Source organism: Pipistrellus kuhlii, unplaced genomic scaffold (assembly GCF_014108245.1).
Source record: "Pipistrellus kuhlii isolate mPipKuh1 unplaced genomic scaffold, mPipKuh1.p scaffold_m20_p_4, whole genome shotgun sequence".
NCBI classification, from domain to species: Eukaryota; Metazoa; Chordata; class Mammalia; order Chiroptera; family Vespertilionidae; genus Pipistrellus; species Pipistrellus kuhlii.
In genome coordinates this window covers 58,528,009-58,550,688 of record NW_023425540.1, presented here as the reverse complement: position 1 = coordinate 58,550,688, position 22,680 = coordinate 58,528,009, and the positions used below count along the sequence as shown (strand labels likewise).

At 39.9% G+C, this 22,680-nt stretch overlaps 2 protein-coding genes across 10 annotated transcripts in view; one reads left to right on the top strand and one right to left on the bottom strand.

The window, feature by feature from the left end:
* The window catches only part of EPB41L4A (erythrocyte membrane protein band 4.1 like 4A), a 193,320-nt gene that overhangs the window by 82,376 nt on the left and 88,264 nt on the right, over positions 1-22,680 (top strand). For 7 of the 9 annotated variants that reach the window (XM_045571841.1, XM_036409731.1, XM_036409740.1 and 4 more), the window contains exons 3-5: positions 7,510-7,577; positions 16,180-16,235; positions 19,818-19,896. In XM_045571841.1, the coding sequence (XP_045427797.1) occupies positions 7,510-7,577; positions 16,180-16,235; positions 19,818-19,896 (203 nt within the window). Of the gene's footprint in view, positions 1-7,509; positions 7,578-8,279; positions 8,398-16,179; positions 16,236-19,817; positions 19,897-22,680 lie in introns of those variants that run through there. The other 2 variants (XM_036409738.2, XM_036409732.2) reach the window with 2 other exon arrangements.
* Positions 607-8,309, bottom strand: LOC118703098 (40S ribosomal protein S29-like). Its single transcript, XM_036409747.1, has 2 exons — positions 8,283-8,309; positions 607-897 (listed from the first exon to the last, which is right to left on the bottom strand). Exon 2 carries the CDS (start codon positions 853-855, stop codon positions 685-687), a length of 171 nt encoding a protein of 56 aa, XP_036265640.1. The 5' UTR covers positions 856-897; positions 8,283-8,309; the 3' UTR covers positions 607-684.

Below are 22,680 nucleotides of genomic sequence, written 5' to 3'. Positions count from 1 at the left end.
ATGTAAAACATGCAGACTAGTGCTTTTAATTGTGTGTTCATTCTTATTCTGTATTTGGATGTCCCTCAGGTACTCAAACACAATGTATTCAAACAGAAATCATCATCTTCCCCTCCAGACCTGCTCGTTTTCTTATGTTCTTGAGAGCAGTAATTTTCCAGAATTTAAATAAAAACTATTGAACAACAATTTTAATCCTATATTTTTAATAGATATAAGCACTGGGTAACCTAATTTACTTAAATAGGCAAATAGGAAAGGAAGGAGTATGATAAAGGAAGAACATGCAATTTCTTCAACTCCTTCTGAGTTATATACCAAAAATTCACTTTGATTTGTCATCTAAAAGGATTTTTTAATAATCTATTAGGTAACTCAAATGAAATGTAGCTCTCATCTTCCCCTCTAAATCTTTATTTTATTTTACTGAGGTGTAATTGACAGTCTAGTACAACATTTTTGTTATTTTCAGATGTACACCATAATGATTTCATATTTGTATACACTGTAAAAAGATCACCACATCAATTTAGTTAGCATCCATCATCACATATATGTTTTTTGGTACTGAGAACTTTTTTTTTTTTTTTTGAAGTGTTTTTTTTATTTTATTTTATGTACAAAGAGATAGCATTGTCGTTAAGGTAGAGAGATGTCTTCAATGACCCATTCACAGAAGTTCCCTTAGTCCAACTTAATGAAGCCGATGTCCTTCGCGTCCTGGCGGAAACACTGGCGGCACATGTTGAGGCCGTACTTCCGGAGCAGGCCGTGGCGGTTGGAGCAGAGGCGGCAAGAGCGAGAGCCCTGGCCCAATTTCCTCGGGTGGCTCCAGTAGAGTTGCTGGTGACCCATCTTGCTCACTCGGTAGCAACGAGGCAAAAGGGGTAATGAGAACTTTTAAGGTATACTCTCTTAGCTACTTTTATTTTTTTAAATATATTTTATTGATTTTTTACAGAGAGGAAGAGAGGGGGATAGAGAGTTAGAAACATCAATGAGAGAGAATTATCTATCGGCTGCCTCTTGCACGCCCCCTACTGGGGGATGTGCCCGCAACCAAGGTACATGTCCTTGACCAGAATCGAACCGGGACCCTTCAGTCCTTAGACCGACGCTCTACCTCTGAGCCAAACCGGTTTCGGTTTTTAGCTACTTTTAAATATGTGCTACAACCTTGTTAGCTATAGTCACCAGGCTATACATTACAAACCCATGACTTATTTATTTTATAACTGGAAGCTTTTACCTTCTGATCCCTCCCTTCACCTCTTTCCTTATTATGCTCCTGACAGAAGCGATTTCTCAGCCCACTTGAGTCCCTCCTTCAATTTACTTACTTGAAAGCAATGAACTCAAAACTTGCCTGACTTGCAAATGATTTGTTAATCATGATGGCAATTCAGTTTCACAATTTCTGGGGAATATGTTTAAAAATGCTTTACCAAGATTGATCAAAAGAGAATTATGCTTTTTTTCCTCTTCCACTTAAGGGCATGTGATTTAATCCAATTTAGTTGGAAAGGATTAGGAAAATTAAAAATTGTTAACTGGAATGTACATTTGCCAATACAAGATGTTTGATAAAGTGCTTTTATCTAATTATGTACTTTATATTCATCAGATTTTGGAGCTGCAGAATTAGTTCATTCACTTTATGGAATGTGTCCAACATATAATTCTTTGGCAAAATCAGTCATTAAACTAGTCAGCCAAACCAGCTTGCTTTTCTGTCATTTGTCAATTTAAATAAAAATGTCAACATGTGTTCAGCAAAAAAGTATTTCACTTTGGAATTATATTTCTGAGATGGTTAGTCAGAGAAGGCACAGTGCTTTGTTTTGTCACTCAGATGAGAGAGGCTTTGATTTGTTTTATTCTTATGGGATTCTTCCTCCTGAGCTGCGTATATTTTGATTGTAGCGGGAAGATGGAAGTTACAAGATCATGACATGAAAATCATCACTCCCTCCGCTGCCTACTGTGTAATACATCTGAATTCAAAACAACCCAACTATGGGCCAAAACACCATGTTGCTATCTATCCCCTGATCAGAAATACGTTTAAGTAGGAAAAGACATGATTTATGGTGTCTTTATCAAAGGCAACTTTGCTAACATTGGTATTTTAAAAGGTTCCTATGTTTCTGCTCCCTGGAATGTGCCATAGAGAGATTAAAATGGGCGAGGTGTGCTTTTCTCTTTTAAATTGGGAAAGGTGGATTGTGGACAGGGACTGCAGTGGAAAGGAGAACTGGCATCTTAACTCAGTGCTATTCTCAGGTCAGTTTTAGGGAAGACTATGCATGGAAGCTGAGGCTCTGAGAAGTAAGTCCCTGAAGACTATTTGTAGCCTGCATACCCTTCATGAACTTCCTGAAGGGTACCCCTTACTTCTCAGAGCCTCAGCTTGAAGGACCTTGGAGTCCATATGAAGGACCTCTATGAAGGACCTTGGAGTCCATATGAAGGACTATATCACTGAGGGGCATGCACATTGGTTTGAATACCTAAGAGAATGCCGCCGTCATCCCACTTGCTCAGACTAGGGTGTCATTTCTAACGCAGCCATCTCTTCCCCCTCAGAGCTAGCCAGTCACCGAGTCCCGTCAGTACTACTTCTTAATAACTGGAGTGACTACATAATTCACCACCCAACCCAGGATACTTTTGAGGGTGAAAGGGCCACTGTATGTAACCGAGCTGGACAGCAGTTGTAAACAGGACCGTGGTCACTCACTAACCTCTCTAGACTCAGTCTCCATCTCTGACTTCTCGTTTTGGTGCCAGCACATGAACGTGGCTTTCTGAAATAGCTTTCTGATTGGTCTTTGCTCTTGTTCCCCCTGATGTTTTCCCCACCGCAGTTGTAGTTTTCTTTCAGAAAGGCAATTTCTATGATGACTGCTTTGTGGCTTAAAAATCTTTAATGGATCCCTAAGGGAAAATCCAAATTCCTTAAAGTAGACTCCAGGTCCTTCAGGATGTGTGGCCTTGGTTGCTTCTGCTTTTGCAATGGAACTCTTCTCAGCCCTCAACTATGCTCCTCCCAAACCCACTCTCCAGGCACATGATGGCTATCCCTAACTACCCGACTCCTTATGTGCAGTGCCTCAGAGGGACATATGTGCTCCTCCTACCTGGACACCCTTCTTGTTATCTTTCCTTCTTTTTTAACTGGTTAAATCCTGTTCTCACCACTCAGTTGAGATGTCTGTCTCCTTCCTGAAGTTTTCCCGCAGCCCCCAGAAAGGCCCTAGGCTTTCTCCCATCACATATTGCAAATACTACATTGTATTTGCCTGTTAAGTAATATCCCCCACTTGATTGGAATTGCTTGAGGGGAGGGATTGTGTCTGGTTCTTCACTCTATTACCACCTTCTGTGACCTCCCACTAAGGAAGGGACTCATAGTACTAGTGAAGGAAAGAACTCTACCTAGGCAGTGTGGGCCAGGCCAGGTGGAGGTGAGACTGGAGACTGGGACAAGAGCACCTCCTCACTTTTCCTTTCCATGTCTGTCTGCTGTGTCCTTGCCCTGGTGGTCTTTTAGTTTACCGTATTTTCCGGCGTATAAGATGACACTGTGTTCTAGTAAAAAGCCTGCTCAAATTGGTGGTCAGAAAGGCGGTCTATTAAAAAAAGAACTGGTGTTGCCTCGGAAGTGGGGGGTAGTCTTATACAGCGAATATAGGCCTAAATCTATGTTTTAACTGTAAAATTAGGGAGTCGTCTTATATGCCGGGAAAGGCCTAAACCTATGTTTTAACTGTAAAATTAGGGAGTCGTCTTATATGCCGGGAAATACGGTACTGCCTTATTTCTCTTATGAAAGGCCTTTTCAGTTCATCTAAACCAGATTTGACATTTATTTATTTTTCTTTATTTTTATTTTTACTTGTTTTGGGATTTGACCTATATTTAAAAAAGAAAAAAGCTTTACTGAGATATTAGAAAGTTAGGATACAAATGTGTGGGATTGTAAGGGATTATAGAAAGAAATATGATATTCTTTTTTTATATACAGGCAGTCCTCAGGTTACGTCGGACTTGACTTAATGTTGTTTTGTGGTTACGTCGCCATCTCCCATTTATTTATTTTAAAAAAAGTTCCATCATTTCAACGTATGCACATATGTGCTTTATGTTTTTTACTATTTATTTACCACAAGTATAGGTCAGGAATTGTTATCTTTCAGAGGGATTTAAGGAAGATTACATGAAGGAGGAAGAAAGCAAGATATAGGAAAGTCAAGATTATGTGCTAGGTATGCTAGGCATTCTTCCTGTCAATAATTTCTGTGACCCACACCTTAGCTGTGTAAGTGTATGACAGGAATATTGCTTAATGTTAATGTTCCCTTAACTATGAACATTTTATGAGACTGTCCTCCCTGATTAAATCAGAATGAGATATGAAGAATGGCATTTCAGACAATGGATGGAATGGCTAAGACACCAGTGGTTTTTGAAATATAGTGGCAACCATACTTTGGTAAAAAACTGCTGTTTGAATTTTAACCCTGCTAAGTCTGGCCCCTGCATCTGATTAAAACACTGGGTACTTACCTCAGCTTCCAGGTGGAGACCTGGAGGCTAAGGCAGTTTTCCCTTGGCTAGGGGCCAGGCCCACAGGAGATTGATTCCCGCTGACTCAGTAGCTTCAGGGATAGAAACTGTAGATAACCTTTAGAGTCTAACCGCTGAGCTCTGCTTCTGTGTTATCGGCTATCACAAGATAGGGCCACATTCCAATGTCCAGCAGGATGTGACTGGGAACCGACCCTGCGGGCTGTCCCCAGTCTTTAGAATTTAGTCTTTAGGATTTAGGAACAAAAGGAAAATTCTTGCAGTTTAAACCTTTAAAAGGAATTGCCTACCCCTGAAACGGTGCAGTCCTGTGGAGACCATCTGCGTGTGGTGCTCTCGCGGCTGTCCTGGCCAGTTCAATAAATCCTTGCCTGCTTTTTTTAATTAATTAATCAGCCTCTGGTGGTCTTATTTTGAACCCAGGGTTTGACCTCCACAACAGTTTTTAGGGTTAATGATTCTGGACATTGTCTTATCATAGGAAACTAGTCTTTTTTATTTTAATCTAGAAGTTTGGTACAAATCTCTGAGTTGACCTTTATTTAACATTGTAATGAATCTTAAGAGGATTTTTCTCCATGAATATAAAAAGAGTTTGATTGGGTTGTGCCAGTAGTCTTGAATTTTATAAAATTTTAAATATGTTGCAAGCACTAAAAGCTAAGGTGACTAGTTTATCTATCTTTTCTATGACCTGTCCCAGTAAGAGAGGGGCTCCAGGAATTGTTCAAAGTTGGGCAGGTGCTTTTAAGGGTAATGTGGAGGGGTGGACGGTGGGAGTTACTTTACCTTTTGAACTGTGAACTTTGAGTTAACAAAAGTAGGCCCTTTGATGACATATGTGTTACGAAGCGAGTCCCCAAGAGATGGACCACCGGAGCCAATTTGATTAAGCATGCTAGAATTTATTACAGATTCGAATCTGGACTCAAACCATGGCTGACGCAGCAGCCGGTAAACACCCAGGTAAGAGCCCCGATGGAGGGGCAGTCCTCACACAAAAACACAGACAAACACACACCTACCGAGGCCAGTCAGGCTCTTCGAAATGGGGGTCCCTCATGGTCCTGGCTGGGGATTCCAGTCATGATCCCCAAGGACCACCAGGGAGCCGAGTCCGATGCAATAAACAAAAGAGCCATCTCCATGCTAGCATGGGCTATCCCACTCATGCCGGCAGCATGGCGGAAGAGAGCGAATTTCGCCCAGTCCAGGGGTTTTACTCAGGTCGGTGATGTCACTGCCTCGGCTAACCCTGATTGGCCCCTCAGGACTAAATTCTAAAGACTGGGGACAGCCTGCGGTTAGTTCCCAGTCACACCCTGCTTGGAATGTGGCCCTATCTTGCCCATAATACAAAAGCAGAACTAAAGGTTATCTACAGTTTCTACCCCTGAAGCTACTGAGTCAGTGGGAGTCAATCTCCTGCAACTACCCTATTGTTCAAGCAAGTAATCGAAGGTCGAAGTCAGATAGCAAGGTTAAAATTCAAACAGCAGTTTTTACCCAAGTATGAGTGCTACCATATTTCAATATGGAAGCTCAATTTTTCTTGCTACGTAACATATTTATCAGTGTTTTAGACAGAAGGAGGTTTTATCAAGGATGTTTACTGGGGGCATCTCATTATTATTATTTTTTTAAATAAATCTTTATTGCTGAGATTATTACAATTGTTTCTCCCTTTTCCCTCTTGCACATTGCTTGTTTAAAACTCTGTAGTGTGGTCAACCAGAGACAAGGTCCATGTCTCAAGGAGTTTCTATTCCAGGGAAAGACAGACTAAATATGTGTTCTGGTATCAGACAGTGATCGGTGCTTTGAAAATTATATAAGATCGAGTGCCAGACTAGAAGGCTGCTTCCATTGAGTGGTGAGAAAAACCTCTCTGGTATTTAAAAAAGGAAAAAGCTTTACTGAAATGTTAGGAAGTTAGTTTGGAAATGGTGTAGGCTTATAAGGAATTATAGAAATAGGAAATTCTTACTGTGCTGCTGTGACTGGATGCTGTTTAGAATATCGTTCTCTACTAAGAGGTAGTGTAGCATGCGATAGAAGAAAACCTGGCATGTGCCCTAACTGGGAATCGAACTGTCACCTCCTGGTTCATAGGTTAGGGCTCAACCACTGAGCCACACCAGCTGTGCCATAAGATTTTATTTGAGCCAAACTGATGACAATTGCTGGGAAACTAGAGCTCAGATGCTCCCTAGCATGATAGTTTTGCAGTTTCTTTTATGCATTTGAAATTAAGGAGGGAATTTAAGGGAGATTACATGAAGGAGGAAGAAAGCAAGGTATAGATAAAGTCAAGATTATGTGCTCCCTTGAGGGTGATTCCATCTACTGGGGTCTGAAAAAGAGGATTACATTGGCATTTCAAAGATGCGTTACTGTAGATGACCTAGAACAGTGGTTAGGGCTTGCTTAAGGCAACAATAAGTCTTTTGCTAAAAAAGTTATATGTCTGGGGCAAGACTACCACCATGGCCTGCAAAGTTAGGAATTTATGATCAGATCACCCTGTGAGTTTTCTTTCTGGAAAACTCCTCTTTTTATTCATAATAACTTCGATTCCTTGTAGGGCTATTGGGGAACAATAGCCTTACAGATCCTTAGAAGACCTTTCGTTCATTTGAAAGGGTCTGAGGCATCATAGTAGATTTTTTTGAGGACTTAATAAAGAGTTTTACATTTACAGTCATGTTTTCCTGAGCATCCTTTATTCAGTCTTTGCCCAGAAGTCACTTCTTAATTGTAGCACCATTTGTCTTCTGATAAGTCCAGGGATGAGAAACTTCTATTTCAAGCCCAGTAAGTCCTGGCATTTATATTTAGCAGTTCTCCTCCTGATCCTCCTCCACCCCTCTCCTTCCTCCTCCTTCTTTTCTTTTTTAAAGCTTATCTCTTTCATTATAGGCAGCGAAGAAGCCTATCTGTACTTTCTACTCTGCCTGCAATCTTATCTGGATCATCCACTTCATTAGATACCTCACAGCTAAATATCTGCCTTTCCATACTAAGGTCCTCTTTCTTCCTCCTTGTAACCGGTTTCTCTTTGCTTTCCTTTAGGCACTCCCCACCCTCTCCTTGAGGGGCCTAGGGCTTCCACAAACATTCTTTTCTGTGTCCATTCTGCTGTCTCCTTCCTAAAATACACAGTGGAGAATGAAGGGAGTGGGGCCAGATTATGTAGGCCTTGTAGACCATCATAGGGACTTTGGATTGTACCTTCAGTAAGGAGGGAAACCACTGGAGGATGTTGAACAGAAGAGTAAACTGATTTGACCTGCGTCTTGAAGAATCCCTCTAACTACTAAAGTAGAAGCAGGGATACCATTAAAGGAATTGCTTAAGACATCCAGGCCAGCAATGCTCCTGGACTTTTATAGCCTGGACCGCTGCCTTTCAAAGTTTGTGAGAGAAAGCCATCACTTCAGTTTTGTTACTTTTTGTGCGGTTAACACCCCAAGTTCTGCTTGTCAGTGGATGGCCTGACAGTGGCTCAGAGTAGTCTATTCTTGGTCCCCAGCCTTGTGAGGGCCAAGTGTAAGCCCAAACTGCCAGACGTGCTTTCTGAAAAATAAACTATGATTCACTTAAAAAGAAAAAAGAAAAAAGGCAATCCAGGTGAATGGTGATTGCTTCTTAGACCCTAACAGTGATGAGAATTCTGTTTCTATTTCTAGCACAGAGCCAGCAGCTCTTGCAGGTGAATGGAAGAGATAGATGATAAAGAGGTTTTGACTGGCGCCAATGGAAGAGTGTTATCCATTTACTGAGATGGGGAAGACTGCTGAAGAACAGGTTTTTCTAGGAGGGAGTAGAATCCTCATTTCCCTTTTGAATGTACAACGATTGAGCTCTCATAGGTACAGTGGTGCCTCATACAACGAACTTAATTCGTTCCAGGAGCAAGTTTGTTATGCGAAAAGTTCGTTATGTGAAACGCGTTTTCCCATAACAATACATGTTAAAAAAAATAATTCGTTCTGTAGCATAAAATATGCAAAGATGACATAAAAAAAGATAATTTTTTTGTTATTATTTTTATTTAGATACATCTAAAAACATAATTTTTTTTTAAAAAAAACCACACATTTTTTTAATTTTAAGACAGACTAAGTAGAGTCTACCGAATCTTGCACATCTTCATCCATTTTCTGCTTTTTGGCCGATGGTTTCATGAAAAACCTGTCCAAAGTCGTTTGTTTTTCTCTTTTCTCCAACATCTGCCGGAAATAACGGACAAGAGTATCGGAGTAAAGATCGTTGATCCTGTTTGCTTCAGCTGAATCCGGATAGTGGGCATTGGTAAACTCCTGAACTGCTTTCCATTTGACCAGGATGTTCTTGATGTCGCAGTTGGGATTGGTTGATTGTTTGATTGTTGCTCCTCATTATCAGATGACGCTTCCCTTTGAGCATTGTCCTGTTTCATTTCAACAGAAATCACCTTCCTGCTTTTTTTAGAAGCCATGATATAAAAAAAATATTGAGTTTAACTTAAAAGGACGACTGCCGTGATACGTGCGTGATTTAATTCGTAATGAAGAACGATTGCCGAGATACGTGCTTAAGTTAAGCGCAGTGACTAACGACTGCCTGCAGTGCCTGCGCGGAAGGATGCAAAACATCGGCAGCGATCGTGGAAGCTCGGGCGAAGCAGTCGTGGAAGCTCGGGCGACTTCGTTGTGTGAAACGAAGTTCGTTGTATGAATCATGAAAGGAAGTTCGTTGTGTGCAGCGTTCGCTGTGCGAGGCGTTCTTTATGCGAGGCACCACTGTATTTAAATGGAGCTGTCACGTAGGCAGTTGGATTCAGGGACATTTCTGGTCTGGCTGTGCATTTAGGAGTTGCATAAGTGGCATTTCAAGCCTTGATGTAAGGTGTGAGCTTAGGGTGATCTGGTCTTTCCTGGTTAGGGAGATAATGAGCAGCCAGCAAAGGAGATTGTGAGGGTGTGGCCAGTGAGGTGTGAGTAGAAGCTAGATGTTCTAGAAACTGGTGACAAATGCATTTCAAGAAAGTGGATGAAGACTGCATCTGTCATTAGATTTAGCCACCGTGGGGGTCATTGCAAGATAACTCTAAAGTATTTAAGAGGGAGGAGAGGAGACAAAGTATAAAACAATGGCTTTATATGCCCCAGAGTATAGAAGTGAAATAAGCAGATATAGAGGTTAAAAGGTGTTTTTATTTTATTTTTTTTAATTATGGGAGGAAAAAGTCTTATATTCTCCTAGGAGTGATTCTACAGAAAGAATAACTTTAGTGCTAGAATGAAAGTAAGGATTTGCTGGAGCTGTTTCTGAATAGATAAGTGATGGGCTTAAGTGGAGCGTGGTCAGTTTGTGCATAGAAATAGAGAAGACAGGACCTCAGCCCAGGTACAGAGAGGTTGGTAGATTTGCTGAGAAGGCATGCATGTTCTCTTCTGATGGCTTCAGTTTTCTCAGAGACATTATCAGGATCATCAGCTAAGGGTGGGGAGCCGGTAAGTAGTCACCCAGGCAAGTACAAGAATAAAGTGTGGCGGGGTCCTGGGTCCCCTTAGGTTATTGATAACGAATTTAAATGGAACCCATCTATGGCTGTGCAGTTGGAGTCTCTAGCTCCTGTCAGCCTCTCTGGTGCTGGCCTGTGAGGGCAGAGTTGGTGTGCTTTTCCCAGTGGTTGTAGAGGGAAGATTATGCAAGGTAATCTGCCAGTGAATGACTATAAGGAATAGATAGGAAGTGAGGGCTTGCATGAAGATGGGGAACCTGTGTGAAATAAGATGCAGGAAGGAGGAACTGTGAAAAGAGGGTAGGACCCTGGAATTTCATGTCCTGTTGGAATCAGAACATGAGAAAGGAGTGAGCTGAGAAAAGAGGGGCTGGTAGTTATATGTAAGAACCTTGACATTGAGGTTATGCATTCCTATTCAGTCAGTACTCTAGTGGGTGGCTTGGCCCGAGATTAACATTGGGGGGGGGGGGGGTGTCTCATCCTTGGATCTGCTGTTCTGTACTTTTCTGCAGGTTCTTTCAATACCTCGGTTTCTGTTTCATCCCTTGTAGAATGGTAATTATAGTAGTTCCCACATCATTAGACTTGTTAAGAGAGTTAAAGGAGTAAATAAAATGAGCATTTAATAACTACTAGCTATTGTTATTATTATCTCCGTAACTCTTAGAGTGGTGCCAGGGTCCATGAGTGAGAAGTGGGGCCAGTGACACTTCATTAGGAGCCAGATGTTCCTACAGTGATTCAGTGGAATCCAGTTTTGCTGAATTGGAGGCCTAATTACAATCCCCACCTCCTTCACTGTCTATGGTACAATAACAGGTCCTTGTTTTCACCCCTGCTGTGAGAGCTCTATGATGGTGACTTTACCTGAGATCCCAAAGCTTCTGTGATTCCTACCAAGGAGCAGATTAAAACCACATCCTGTTAATGATTCTTAGAGCGCCTGAGATCTGTCCACAGGGGCACTGGGAAAGCACTAATAGCTGTCATCACAATCCGGGATTTCTTGGAACATGTGCAAATTCTGTTGAGTCCTAGAATGAATAGTAATATCATCTTTGTGGCTCCATTGTTCCTTATGGATGGTCATCCCTTTTTATACTCCCTTAGATCAAGGGGTTGTCTTGATATAGTGAATTTTTGAAGGTTAGGATATTGATTTACTGGACATTGTTAGAATTTTAAGATCTAATTCTGTCCTGTTACCTAGAATATTGATGAAATTGAGACATTATTAGCCAAGGTGAATGAAACAAGCTCAGGGTGTTTAGCCAAGACTGTCAGAGAAAAAGAAGGAACATGTGCCCATCTGTCATTCTCCCCAAATTACATAAATGCCATTAAGACTGACAAGACTGAAGAGTTAAGACCACCTACTAGGTGGCCTCTTGTACCCTCGCAAGGCATCTGAGCCAGGAGGGCTGTCGTCTGGACTCTCAGTGATTGGGTATCAGGATTGGGGTCTGTTAACGTTTTTCTTTGCTAGGAAACCAACTAGAAATCAAGATGAGAGATCAGGGTCGTGTCTGTTCATTGCTATGTTATCTTCCTACAAAACAGGATCCAATCTAGCTGCATATAAATTTGAGATTGGAGAGAGAGCAATGAGGAAAGGAAAGAAGAGTGATTGATTGAGAGATGGAATGTTGTAAGAGATTGGGAGAGATAGGGCTCTCTTTCCTTCTGACTGCCTGGTAGGCAAGACCATGTCACAGAACAGAAAGAATTTGTCTACCCAGAGCTAGCAGAGCCAAACTCTAAACACTGAGAATTGCAATGGCGGAAGATTGGTTATTTTATTGATGAATATCCAGGAGAATGGAAAGCTACTGCTTAAAAGCCTGAACTCCTTTAGGGATAGGGTTAGAGAAATGAAAAAGAAAAAAAAAACACACCAAAAACCTGAACTCCCTGACCCAGAGTTCCAGGAGAGTTTGTAAGGAGTTAGGGGAACAGGTGTGCAGCAGTGCTGGTGGGGCAAATTTTCATTGGAGGACCTTGGGCCTTGGCCATTTGTAGTAAGGGGCGTCAATACAGGATCTTCTTGGACCAGGGACCCTCTGCCTCTGAGAGGGTTCTGGTGCTCAAGTTCCCATCATATCCCGGCTCTTTGGTTCTTTGCGGCAGGGAGGGCACAAGCCTGGTTCTGGATGCAGCTGGAGGTCAGTTCTCCTCTGAGCATGCGTGAGCTTCATGACTTTGTGGTTTTGGTCTGTTGTCCCTGAAAAGCAACTCAGTATCCTGTTAAAGAGGATAGGACCATGTCCTGGTTTTGTGGGTACAACGGCTTCATACCAAGGTGCAGTTCAGAGAAGCCATTCTGTGGCCTGGTGCACAGTTCATTGTGCTCAGCTCTCTGCTCCTCCCTTTCCCACTGCCCTGGACAGACAGGACCGAATAGACCATTTCTCTTTCTGGAAGTCCTGCACAAACACTGATTTCTTAGCTGAGTATTTGTTAGCTGTTTGCAGCACTGATTTCAGGACAGCACTTGACTATTAAGGACCTGCAGTGTTGCATTCTGTGTTGTCAGTTAGAAACGAACCCATTTGCTTTAAGAGCAGTTGAGCTGGTAGACATAATTTGTATAAACATTTAAGGCTCTGTTTTCCTCCATTTCTGTACTTTGGGCAAGTTTTTATTTATTTATAAACACACTGTTCAAAGGTTCCCTCTTTAGTGACACTTCCTACATTCACCCTGCAGAGGTAATTTCCTTTGTACCTAATTTTATCTCATTTTATATGTGTTATTGTCTCACTACAGCATTGGATTGTAATTCTGGGTCCCTGTCTCCTGCTAGGTTTGGGTGCCTCAATGTTAGGCCTAGGTCTTAGTCATTTTTGTTTTCCCACACCACCCAGGACAAAGTCTGACATCACATACAGAGAGCACTATAGTGTTCCAGGAATGTTAATTGAATGAATGAATGATGCACAGTTTCAGAGCTGACATCCTTTCTGAATGTAGGTGGATACCTTGGATATAGTTGTTAAAATTGGGATACTCTGTTCATTGGAAAATTCTTGTGACCCCTTTTTCTCATTGGTTATAGAATAACTGCCTGATGTATTTCGTGGTGACCAGATGTGCTATGTCTGATTGCTTGTTGATAATGAGCAGTGACAAATGTGGTCATAGTATGGCTGCTTTGGTTTCAAGGTCATTTTCTTCCTCTTGGTTGAACGTAAGTGGGTTTTACATGTTAAGATGTTAGCTTATGAAACCTGGTGGCTTATGTTTATTAGTTCTGTTCTGGAGCATTTATCATCGTCCGACCTCTATACCCTGGGTTTTCATTGGGATCAAATGAGATTTGTGCAGGATGAGTGCGGGGTTGATGCTCAGCATAGCTAATGTGCAGTGAAGCGGATCAAACATCTTTTACTGAGTTTTGAGCTTTTTTTTTTTTTTTTTTGCTTCAAAATTGTAATTTTCTCAGAACCTTCATTATACTTTTCATCTCAAAAATCAGTTTGCTCTCAAGGAAAGGGATTTATTTTTAAAGTGTATAGCTTATTAGTAATATGAGCATTTTTAGTCTTTCCTGTTACAATTAGTTAAGTTTTCTTTTTGTTTTATTTACCTGGCTTTTTAATGACCGAAAAACATTTTGGAGGCAAAAAAAAAAAAAAAAAGTTGGTTTTAGGAATCTGTAAAATTTGTTTTCTTGGAATGATGATGTTAGAAGGGGAGATGAGAAGCTTTCGTCCAATTTCTGTTCTTACCAGTTTCAAGGTGAGATTAGATGGAGTAATCGGACCAGAGGCCCCTTCCCTTTCCTCTTTCTAGCCCCAAACGCTCGCCGAGACCTCAGGTGTACTAGTAAGTGCGAGGAAAGGCTTAATATTATGCTTCCTTGACATTAGAGGGGGAATGGAGAGCCTCTAATGGCTCAACTCCAAGTGCCCTCCCTGAAGGGCTCCTATGGATAGGGTCCCCTCACCAAATAACCCTCCGGGACCCCAGCTAGCTGACATCTTGATTTTGGTCTTGTGGGAAACTACCTTATCTCAGAACTTGGAGACCATGAATGGGTATTGCTGTAAGCTTCTAAATTTCTAATACTTAGCTACAGCAGCAATAGAAGTCTAATGCAAGAGTTTATTTTATTATTTTTTCAACAACAGAAATTTATTCCTCATGGTACTGAAGGCAAGTGTTTAAAAGTGGTTAGTTGTGTGTGTTTTTATTGGTTTTATCTCCTTTGAAAAATCCAGGGGTAGTCAAACCTTTTTATTTAACATCAGCGGCAAGAAACAGTCCACCCGCCTATTGTTTTCATTCCATGAGAAGTGTTCGTAGCTTTATGTAGTTAGGGGAACAGGTCTGCTCTGTGCCCAACACACAGCTTAACATTTGGGTTGATTTTCTCTACTTGTACGAATCAGTGTTTCCATATGAATGATTATTTTAACACTAGAGCCACATCTTTGGTCACTGTGGGCTCCAAAAGCAACTCATTAATTATAGCCTCTACTTCAAATATCTTTTTAAATTTTATTTTAAAAGTGAGTGATTTTAGACTTTCAACAATCAAGAACTGGTAAGAAGCAGAATATTAAACATTGCATTATAAGTATAGGTATTTACTTTTTTAAAAGTTGAAAAATTTAAACTACTGTGAGTGCAAATAGTGAAGATTATACATATATATATGAGTACATTTTAGTCCTGTAATAAAATGTTATATTAAAATGATTATCACATATTTACTAGTAGTATGATTAATTATTATCATATTAAATGAAATTAGGACTAAAAGGTAAGGGGATTGCACATAAAGTTATAATTCATGTTTATAGTTACTGCTACTGTTCTGTAGCAGAGCAAGCAGAGGGGCAGGGATGGGGGACCTGAGCAGGCGGGTTCTTTTGGATCCTTTTTAGACCCTTGGTTCCTGACCCAGGAGTGTCGGGGGAGTGGGAATGTTTTCAACAGGTGAACATGCGTGCTGTGAATGCAGTGGCTCAGGGTGGACCAGCTCCTACCCCCCTGATGTGAGAATTGACCCTTATTCATTCAGAAACATAAGAGAATGGAAACTGGTTAGCTGGGCCCTCTGGATTCCAATATTTGGCAGGAATAGCCAAGGAGAGTCCCCCCAGTATGTATTTCTAGGGGAACCCAGATATTCCCTCCTCTGTGCGTCTGCTTGCTCTTCCCGCAGGTGCAGAGATGGGGCTGGAGGCATGTTCCTTTTTCTCCCAGTGATTTTATTTTACAAGGGGGAGGCCTAGGCCAAAAATTCTCCCATCACTGTCTAAGAGTCTGCTCATTAAAGATTAATTTGAATTAATTTAATTAAGCAAGTACCATAGGCTGGTTAAGAATGACCTCATACCTTCATCATCATATCACTAGCATGTGTTGCAAACTTAGTATGAAACAGGGACTATTCTGAAGACTGTCCATGAATTAACTTATTTAATCCTCTCAGCAAACCTATGAGGAAGGTTCAGAGATGGTCCAGTACCTTACTCCTAGTGCCATGGTGATGACGAGGGGAGAGTTAGGGCAGAATCCACCTGGATCAATCCTGGGACACAGACCTTCAGCCACTGCACTGAGCCACCTCTCCTGGTCACCTCAGCAGGATTTGATTTTACTTGCTAGCTTTCTTTCTTCCATCTAGCAGCAGCTCCTGTAAGAGACGGGACTGGAAGTGAAGAGGATGAGGAAGTTTTAGGGGGAGACATACTTAACTGTAGGGGGAGCTGTGATGGGGATTTTGTTAAGAGAAGGGTGGCATTCTCCATGGCCATTGTTTTGCCACCCAAAGCAGTAAGATGCATTCACGGGCAACTTGATATTGCAGTCAGCGCTAGAATGCACAGCGCTAGAATGCCCAGCAGGTACTGTTTCTCCTCTCTGCTGCTCTCTGAATGTTGATATCGTTTTCTTTTAATGTTGTAGCCACAGAAAGCTCTTATGTATGTTTGTGTGTGTGCATAATAAGTTAAATGCTTTCCTTATTATTTAAATGTCACTTAAAATAACATTTTTGAATGTTTTTGAAGTAAAGGCTAATGAAAAGCAACTAATTCTTATAATTATCCCTTTTATTCCCCACACAGTATTGGCTGGATCCTGCAAAAACCCTTGCTGAACACAAAGAACTTATCAACAGTAGGTATTTAATTTATTTTTATATTTTTAGTAGGTATTTAATTTTAATCTTGTTAAGGGATGCCTTGAGAATGATGTCATGCCTGTGGTTAGTTGGGGACTGAAATAGTCTCCAGTACTGTGGGGAAGAGTATGAGTTCTCAGGTGCCAGAATATGGAAATGAATGTTTGTTTATTGCTGGGTCTCTGCAAACTCTGATGAAATTCCAGTTGATAAAGACTGAGCAGATCTTAGTATTGAATTTGCTTGGTGTATTCCTGCTAGTGACTTTAGTTAATTTCTAGTTGCTTGTCTTTAAATTTTCACTTTAAAATAAAAAAGGCAGAGAGGCTCTGATTTGGAAAAAAGTGAATAGTTAACCCATTAAAGTACTTGTATTTCTTGAGTTAGAGTAGGCTTTGTCATACCATTCACTTTGCTGAGTCAGTAATTAAGAAATGCCCTTACCCTAGCCGGTTTGGTTCAGTGGCTAGAGCGTCCTCCTGCAACCTAAGGGTCCCAGGTTCCATTCATCCTCAGGGCACATGCCCAGGCTGCAGGCTTGATCCCCAGTAGGGGGCGTGCAGGAGGCTGATCAATGATTCTCACTCATCATTGATATTTCACTCTCTCTCTCTTTCCCCCTCTCCCTTCCTCTCTGAAATCAATAAAAATATATTTAAAAAAGAATAAAACATTGATATTACTATTGCAGAAAGATTATTTAACTGAAGAATACATAATCTTTATTTTTTATCTCATGAGATAGTTTGATAATGATGGAGAAGAGTGTCTCTCACATCTTCAATATGTATGATATCTATCAGTCAGAAAAAATAGCTATAAAAATGACAGAATACTTGCTAGTCACCAGGATTCTCATGGGTAAGTCTTGATTTATTAAATTCTGTGTTAATGGCAGACTTTTAAAAATATATGTATGTTTTTATTGATTTAAGAGAGAGGGAGGGAGAGGGAAAGAGAAACATCAATGATGAGAGAGAATCATCGATTGGCTGCCTCCTGCATGCACCCTACTTGGGATCGAGCCTGCAACCCAGGCATGTGCCCTGACCCAGAATTAAACTGTGACCTCCTGGTTCACTCAACTACTAAGCCACACCCGCCAGGCTGGGGGACTTTTTATTACCATTAAAGGTCTTGAAATTAGTCTTCAAAAGGTAGATTAGAGGATTCCCAGCTTCTGGCTTCTGTATTTTTTGCTAAAGTGAAACAATATTGACTTACTTTGCATAAGGGTTTCTTAAAGGTAGATTGTGGAAAGACATGGATTCAAGATTATAGTAACTTGGGAATTTGCTTCATAAGCACCTATTTCTTATAGTCAGTCTTAGACACAGCCTTGCTCCAGAAATTTCCATTTCCATGGCCTTTGATTGATCTATAAAGCAGTGATGTTTATGAAAGATTTTGCTTATTCTATAGTTATTATAATTTCTTTCCCGAGAGGCTGTATGATATAGTGGCCAGAAAGCACTGAATGCTAGGAGCAAACTTGATTCTTAGTTTGTGATCCCTATGATCTTAGGCAAGTTGCTTTCCTCCTTGGAGCTTCAACTGCCTTGTGTGCATTACCAGGTGGCTGTTGAGAATCACATGTTTAGGAAACATTTTTGTACTTTACCCAATGCAATCAAATGGGAATGATGCCTTATATTTATAACACACACCATTTGTATGTGTAAGGAGGCTATCAGTCCTTTAAGAAAATTAGCCCAAACCAAACGTTTCCAATTGTGTAGTTTTCAAACTTCTGCAAAATCGCTCGTCACCGAACACGTTTGAAGTAGTTGGTTGGTCTGGTTGGTCAGGAGGGTGTCATCTGTCATGTTCCAGAGGGTAAAAGCAGCTCTGGACTCGGGACGAGGTCTTCTCCCTTTGTGCACAGTCTCAGCAGCATCTGTGCTCTTCCTGCCCCCAGACACCAGCCCCAGTGACCTGCAGGCACAGGCCGACCCATCTGCTCAGTAACACAGGGCTTGATTGACAAAGATGGATCAGTAGAGGGTGGACTTCCTGGCTCTTCTAAATATTTAATATTTAATATTTAATATTTAATAGTCTGTTCCTCCCCAACACCTGTATTCAGAGAGAGGGGTGTGCTTTTCAGAAGCACAGTGGTTAACTAAACGTAGAAATCAAACATATGGATCAACTCTAATGGTAAAACATGACAACCAAGTTTCTTTTAGAATTGAGTTTTTAAAGAAGGTCTAGCATAAGGAGTGCCTACCCAGGATGAGGGAGGGGAGTGGGGCTGTAGTCTTGGTTGTCTTCTGTGTACCTACTTCATTTTGTATTTCCTTGTTCTTTAGAAATTCTTGGTGAGTATAATTTTTAAATAACTTTATTGAGATAGCTGTGACATGTAAAAATTGTTTATTTGAGGTATACACTTGATGTTTAGGTTTAGATATATGCATACATACATTACCTCTTTATAGTTACCCATGTATGTGAGAAAATTTAAGTTTTATCCTCTTAGCATATTTCTATTATACAACACACTGTCAATAACTAACATCACCAGGTTGTACATTAGATTCCCAGAGCTCATTCATCTGGTGTAACTGAAACTTCATGTTCTTGACCAACATCTGCTCATTCCCTTCCTCCAGCCTCTGGCAACCACCATCTATGTGCATGACTATTTTATTTTATATATATATTTTTTTAATTTAAATTTTATTTTCAGTTACAGTTCACATTCAATATTATTTTATATTGTGTGGGACTGTTTTAGATTCCACATATAAGTGAGATCGGGTAGTATTTGTTTGTTGTGTCTGGCTTATTTCACCAAAAATAATTCTCAAGTTTCATTCATGTTATCTCAAATTGGAGTCTTTCCTTCTTTTCTTTGGCTGAATAATATTCCATTGTGTGTGGGTGTAGGTGTACCACATTTTATTTATCTATTGTTTCATTGATGGACACTTTGATTGCTTACATACCTTAGCTATTCTGACTAATGTTACAATGAACATGGGAATGTAGCTATCTCTTTGAGAAATGTCTTTCATTTTTTTTAGATAAATACCCAGTAGTGGGATATGGTAGCTCTATTTTTAATTTCTTGAGGAACTTCCATACTATTTTCTATAATGGCTGTACCAATTTACATTCTCACCAACACTTTTGTTGTGTGTGTGTGTGTGTGTGTGTGTTTTTACATTCCTACCAACAGTTGTCTTTTTGATAATAGCTATTCTTATAAGTGTAAGGGGATGCCTCATTGTTGATTTGCACTTCCCTGGTGGATAGCGATGTTGAAAACCTTTTCGTGTATCTGTTGGCCATTTGTATGTCTATTTAGGTGCTTTGCCCATTTTTTTAATTGCTTTTGTTTTGTTTTGTTTTTGCTATTGAGTTGTATGAGTTCCACATATTTTGAAGGCAGCTATGCTCACCACTATACCACCAACGCGGACAGAAGTTCCACATATTTTGGATAATAACCCCTTATTTAGTAAATTACTTATAAATATTTTTGGAAATATAATTTTTAATAGTTGAATAATATTACACTACTACTTTACCTAATTTATAATGTTAAATCTAATTAATTTCTATTTCTTATTTTAGCTGGACCTCCATATACTTTGTATTTTGGTATTAAATTCTATGCTGAAGATCCATGTAAGCTTAAAGAAGAAATAACCAGGTACAGTATTTGACTTTGCTTTTGAACAGTACATGTATGGCATATACAAAGGCTTTATTTTAAAAATGGAGCCAACCATTTGGATGCATGTCTACCTGCGTTTTGGAATGCATCTCCTGCGAGAGTTAAATTTAAACCAGCATTGCGTGAGGCAGATCCATGTCTGATGATAGATGTGTATGAACAATGGTATGCACCTGGGTGACACAATGATAGATTTTGCATCTGCTGTGATGGGATATTTCCGTATCATTCTTGTGAAGGATGCAGTCAGCCATTGAAGTCATAAAAGTAGCCGTTTGAACTGGGTAAAGGGAGATATTTTGATGCTCAGTTTGTGTATGTACAATAAATATAAAGTTGAAGAGCCAGTTATTTCTTTTTAATTGGTTATAGCTTAAATGTCAGCTGTCCGGGGTTTCACTTATCTCTTTAGGAAATGAAAAAAGTGTTTTTAGTGTTTCATGATGTATTACTTCACCTTTATCATAAAATGTTTTATTTCATTTAAGGCAGAATTTTCAATTGGTGTTGATTCTGTTGTTAAAATAGCTCATGCAGCATTTGAAAGTGGTTTATAAAGAGCAGGCAGTCCTGTGATATTTTCACTCTTCCACCTGTGACTAAATTGCACAGGGTAGCAAAACAAAAGCATTTTCCCCAACTTTACAAGTAATGTCTAATTTGTTATTCAAAAAATTTGAAATCATATCTTTGAAAACTAAGTTAGTCTGTGGTTTTGTTCCTACCATTTTTTCATCTTCTCCTTTAGGCTTTGTTTTGACTTGATTCTAAACTGCACACAAAGAGGGATTTAATTGGGTATTTTCTGTTATACTCTGAAGTGCTGTAATTAGGCCTCTTTTTTAGTACTGAGCTGATGCCTGCATTCATGTTATCTATCACCACGTTGTTAGTGAGCATGTGGAAAGCAGTCCTGTCCATTCAGCTTTCTGTGAGCATACGTCTGTGGGAGAAGGGCCAGTGTGTTGGGAGATGCTGAAGAGTGGGATTGTATTAACAAGAATTTTATGAATAGTCTTGCAACCAAGAAGGATTTCTGAGTTGTGGGCTCATGGGGAAACTGAGTCCACGTAATATAAAAGCACATTTATGTCTGTAATTCATTAGGGACTTGTAAGGAAACAACATTTTATGAAAATACAAGAAAAGTCCTTCATTTTGAGGTTATCAGTAACCTCTCTGTGCCTCAGTTTCTTTGACTGTAGAATTGGAGATGTTTCTGTCTCATAAGGTTCTTGTAAGCATTCAATAGAATAGTGTATGTGAAATTCTTACACAGTTGACTCTTGAACAATACCGGTTTGAACTGAGTGGGTCCATTTGTATATGGACTTTTTTCAATAAATGCTGTAAATATATTCTTTCTTCCTTGTGATTTTCTTAGTAATATTTTATTTTCTCTTGCTTTATTATAAGAATACAGTATAACACATGTAACTTACAGAATATGTCTTGACTGTTTAAGTTATTGGTAAGGCTTCCAGTCAACAGTAGACTGTTAAAAAATTAAGCTTTGAGGGAGTCAAAAGTTATATATGAATTTTCAACTGCATGGGGCATCAGCTCCACAAACCCATATGCTGCTCAAGGGTCAACTGTAGTTTGTTGTGTTTGCCTCATAGTAAGTGCCTGATAAATGTTAGCATTTATTATTTCATTTTCTCCTAGTTCTTCAGTTTAGTGGAGTTCCATCTTACTTGAGGGTTAGGTTCCAAAAGATAAGTGATTTAATGTTAAGAAGGCAGGGAAGTGGGGGTTGAGGGAAGAACAATGTCTTATAATGCATTACGTCCCATGTGTTCACCAGAAATTAGTGATGGCCAGACATTTCCTAACAGCTAATTAACAGAATACATAGATTTGTGTTATGTATAAACCCACAAATAATTCAGTGCCACCTGATTTTCCTCAAGTATTAGACCAGATCATATAGTTAAGACCCAGATGATAGAATTGGCTTACATGTAATGACCACTATTTATAATTTATTTTTATTGCCAAAAACATATAGTAGAATTTAGGTAAATTAAATGTGTATTTAATGTGATATTATTGTGCACTTATTCTCAGTGTGTCCTATTATGTGCTCTAAAATGTGTGCTGAGCCGAGATCGGTTTGGCTCAATGGATAGAGCGTCGGCTTGGGGACTGAAGGGTCCCGGGTTTGATTCTGGTCAAGGGCATGTACCTTGGTTGCGGGCATATCCCCAGTAGGGGGTGTGCAAGAGGCAGCTGATCGATGACTCTCTCTCATCGATGTTTCTAACTCTCTATCTCTCTCCCTTCCTCTCTGTACAAAATCAATAAAATATATATATTTAAAAAAAAAAATAATAAATAAATAAATAAAATGTGTGCTGATATAAACAAAGTTCGGGGACTCCAAGGTCATATATCCTAACCTTCACCTTTATAGAACATCCCTGGTATGCTAGCCTGCTTCTTTATAAATATTTTAAAGATAGGGAACCTTACTCTTCACAAAGCAATGGGAAACTCCATAACAAGTGCCTAGAACTAGGTTTTCTTTCTAGGTCTATGCAGAATAAATACAAGATTTTCTCTCTTGTCAGTTCTTAAAGTAATTCGTGTCCTCATGACATCTGTAAAAATTATCTTCAATTCCAATCCAAAATATTATGACAGCCTTTCGTGTATTCCATGTCATTCATAGCTCTGAGCCCTCTGGACATTTGGTGAGCATAATGCAGTATGGGTTAAGAAGATGGGCTTTGGAGTCAGACAGGCTGAGGTCTGCAT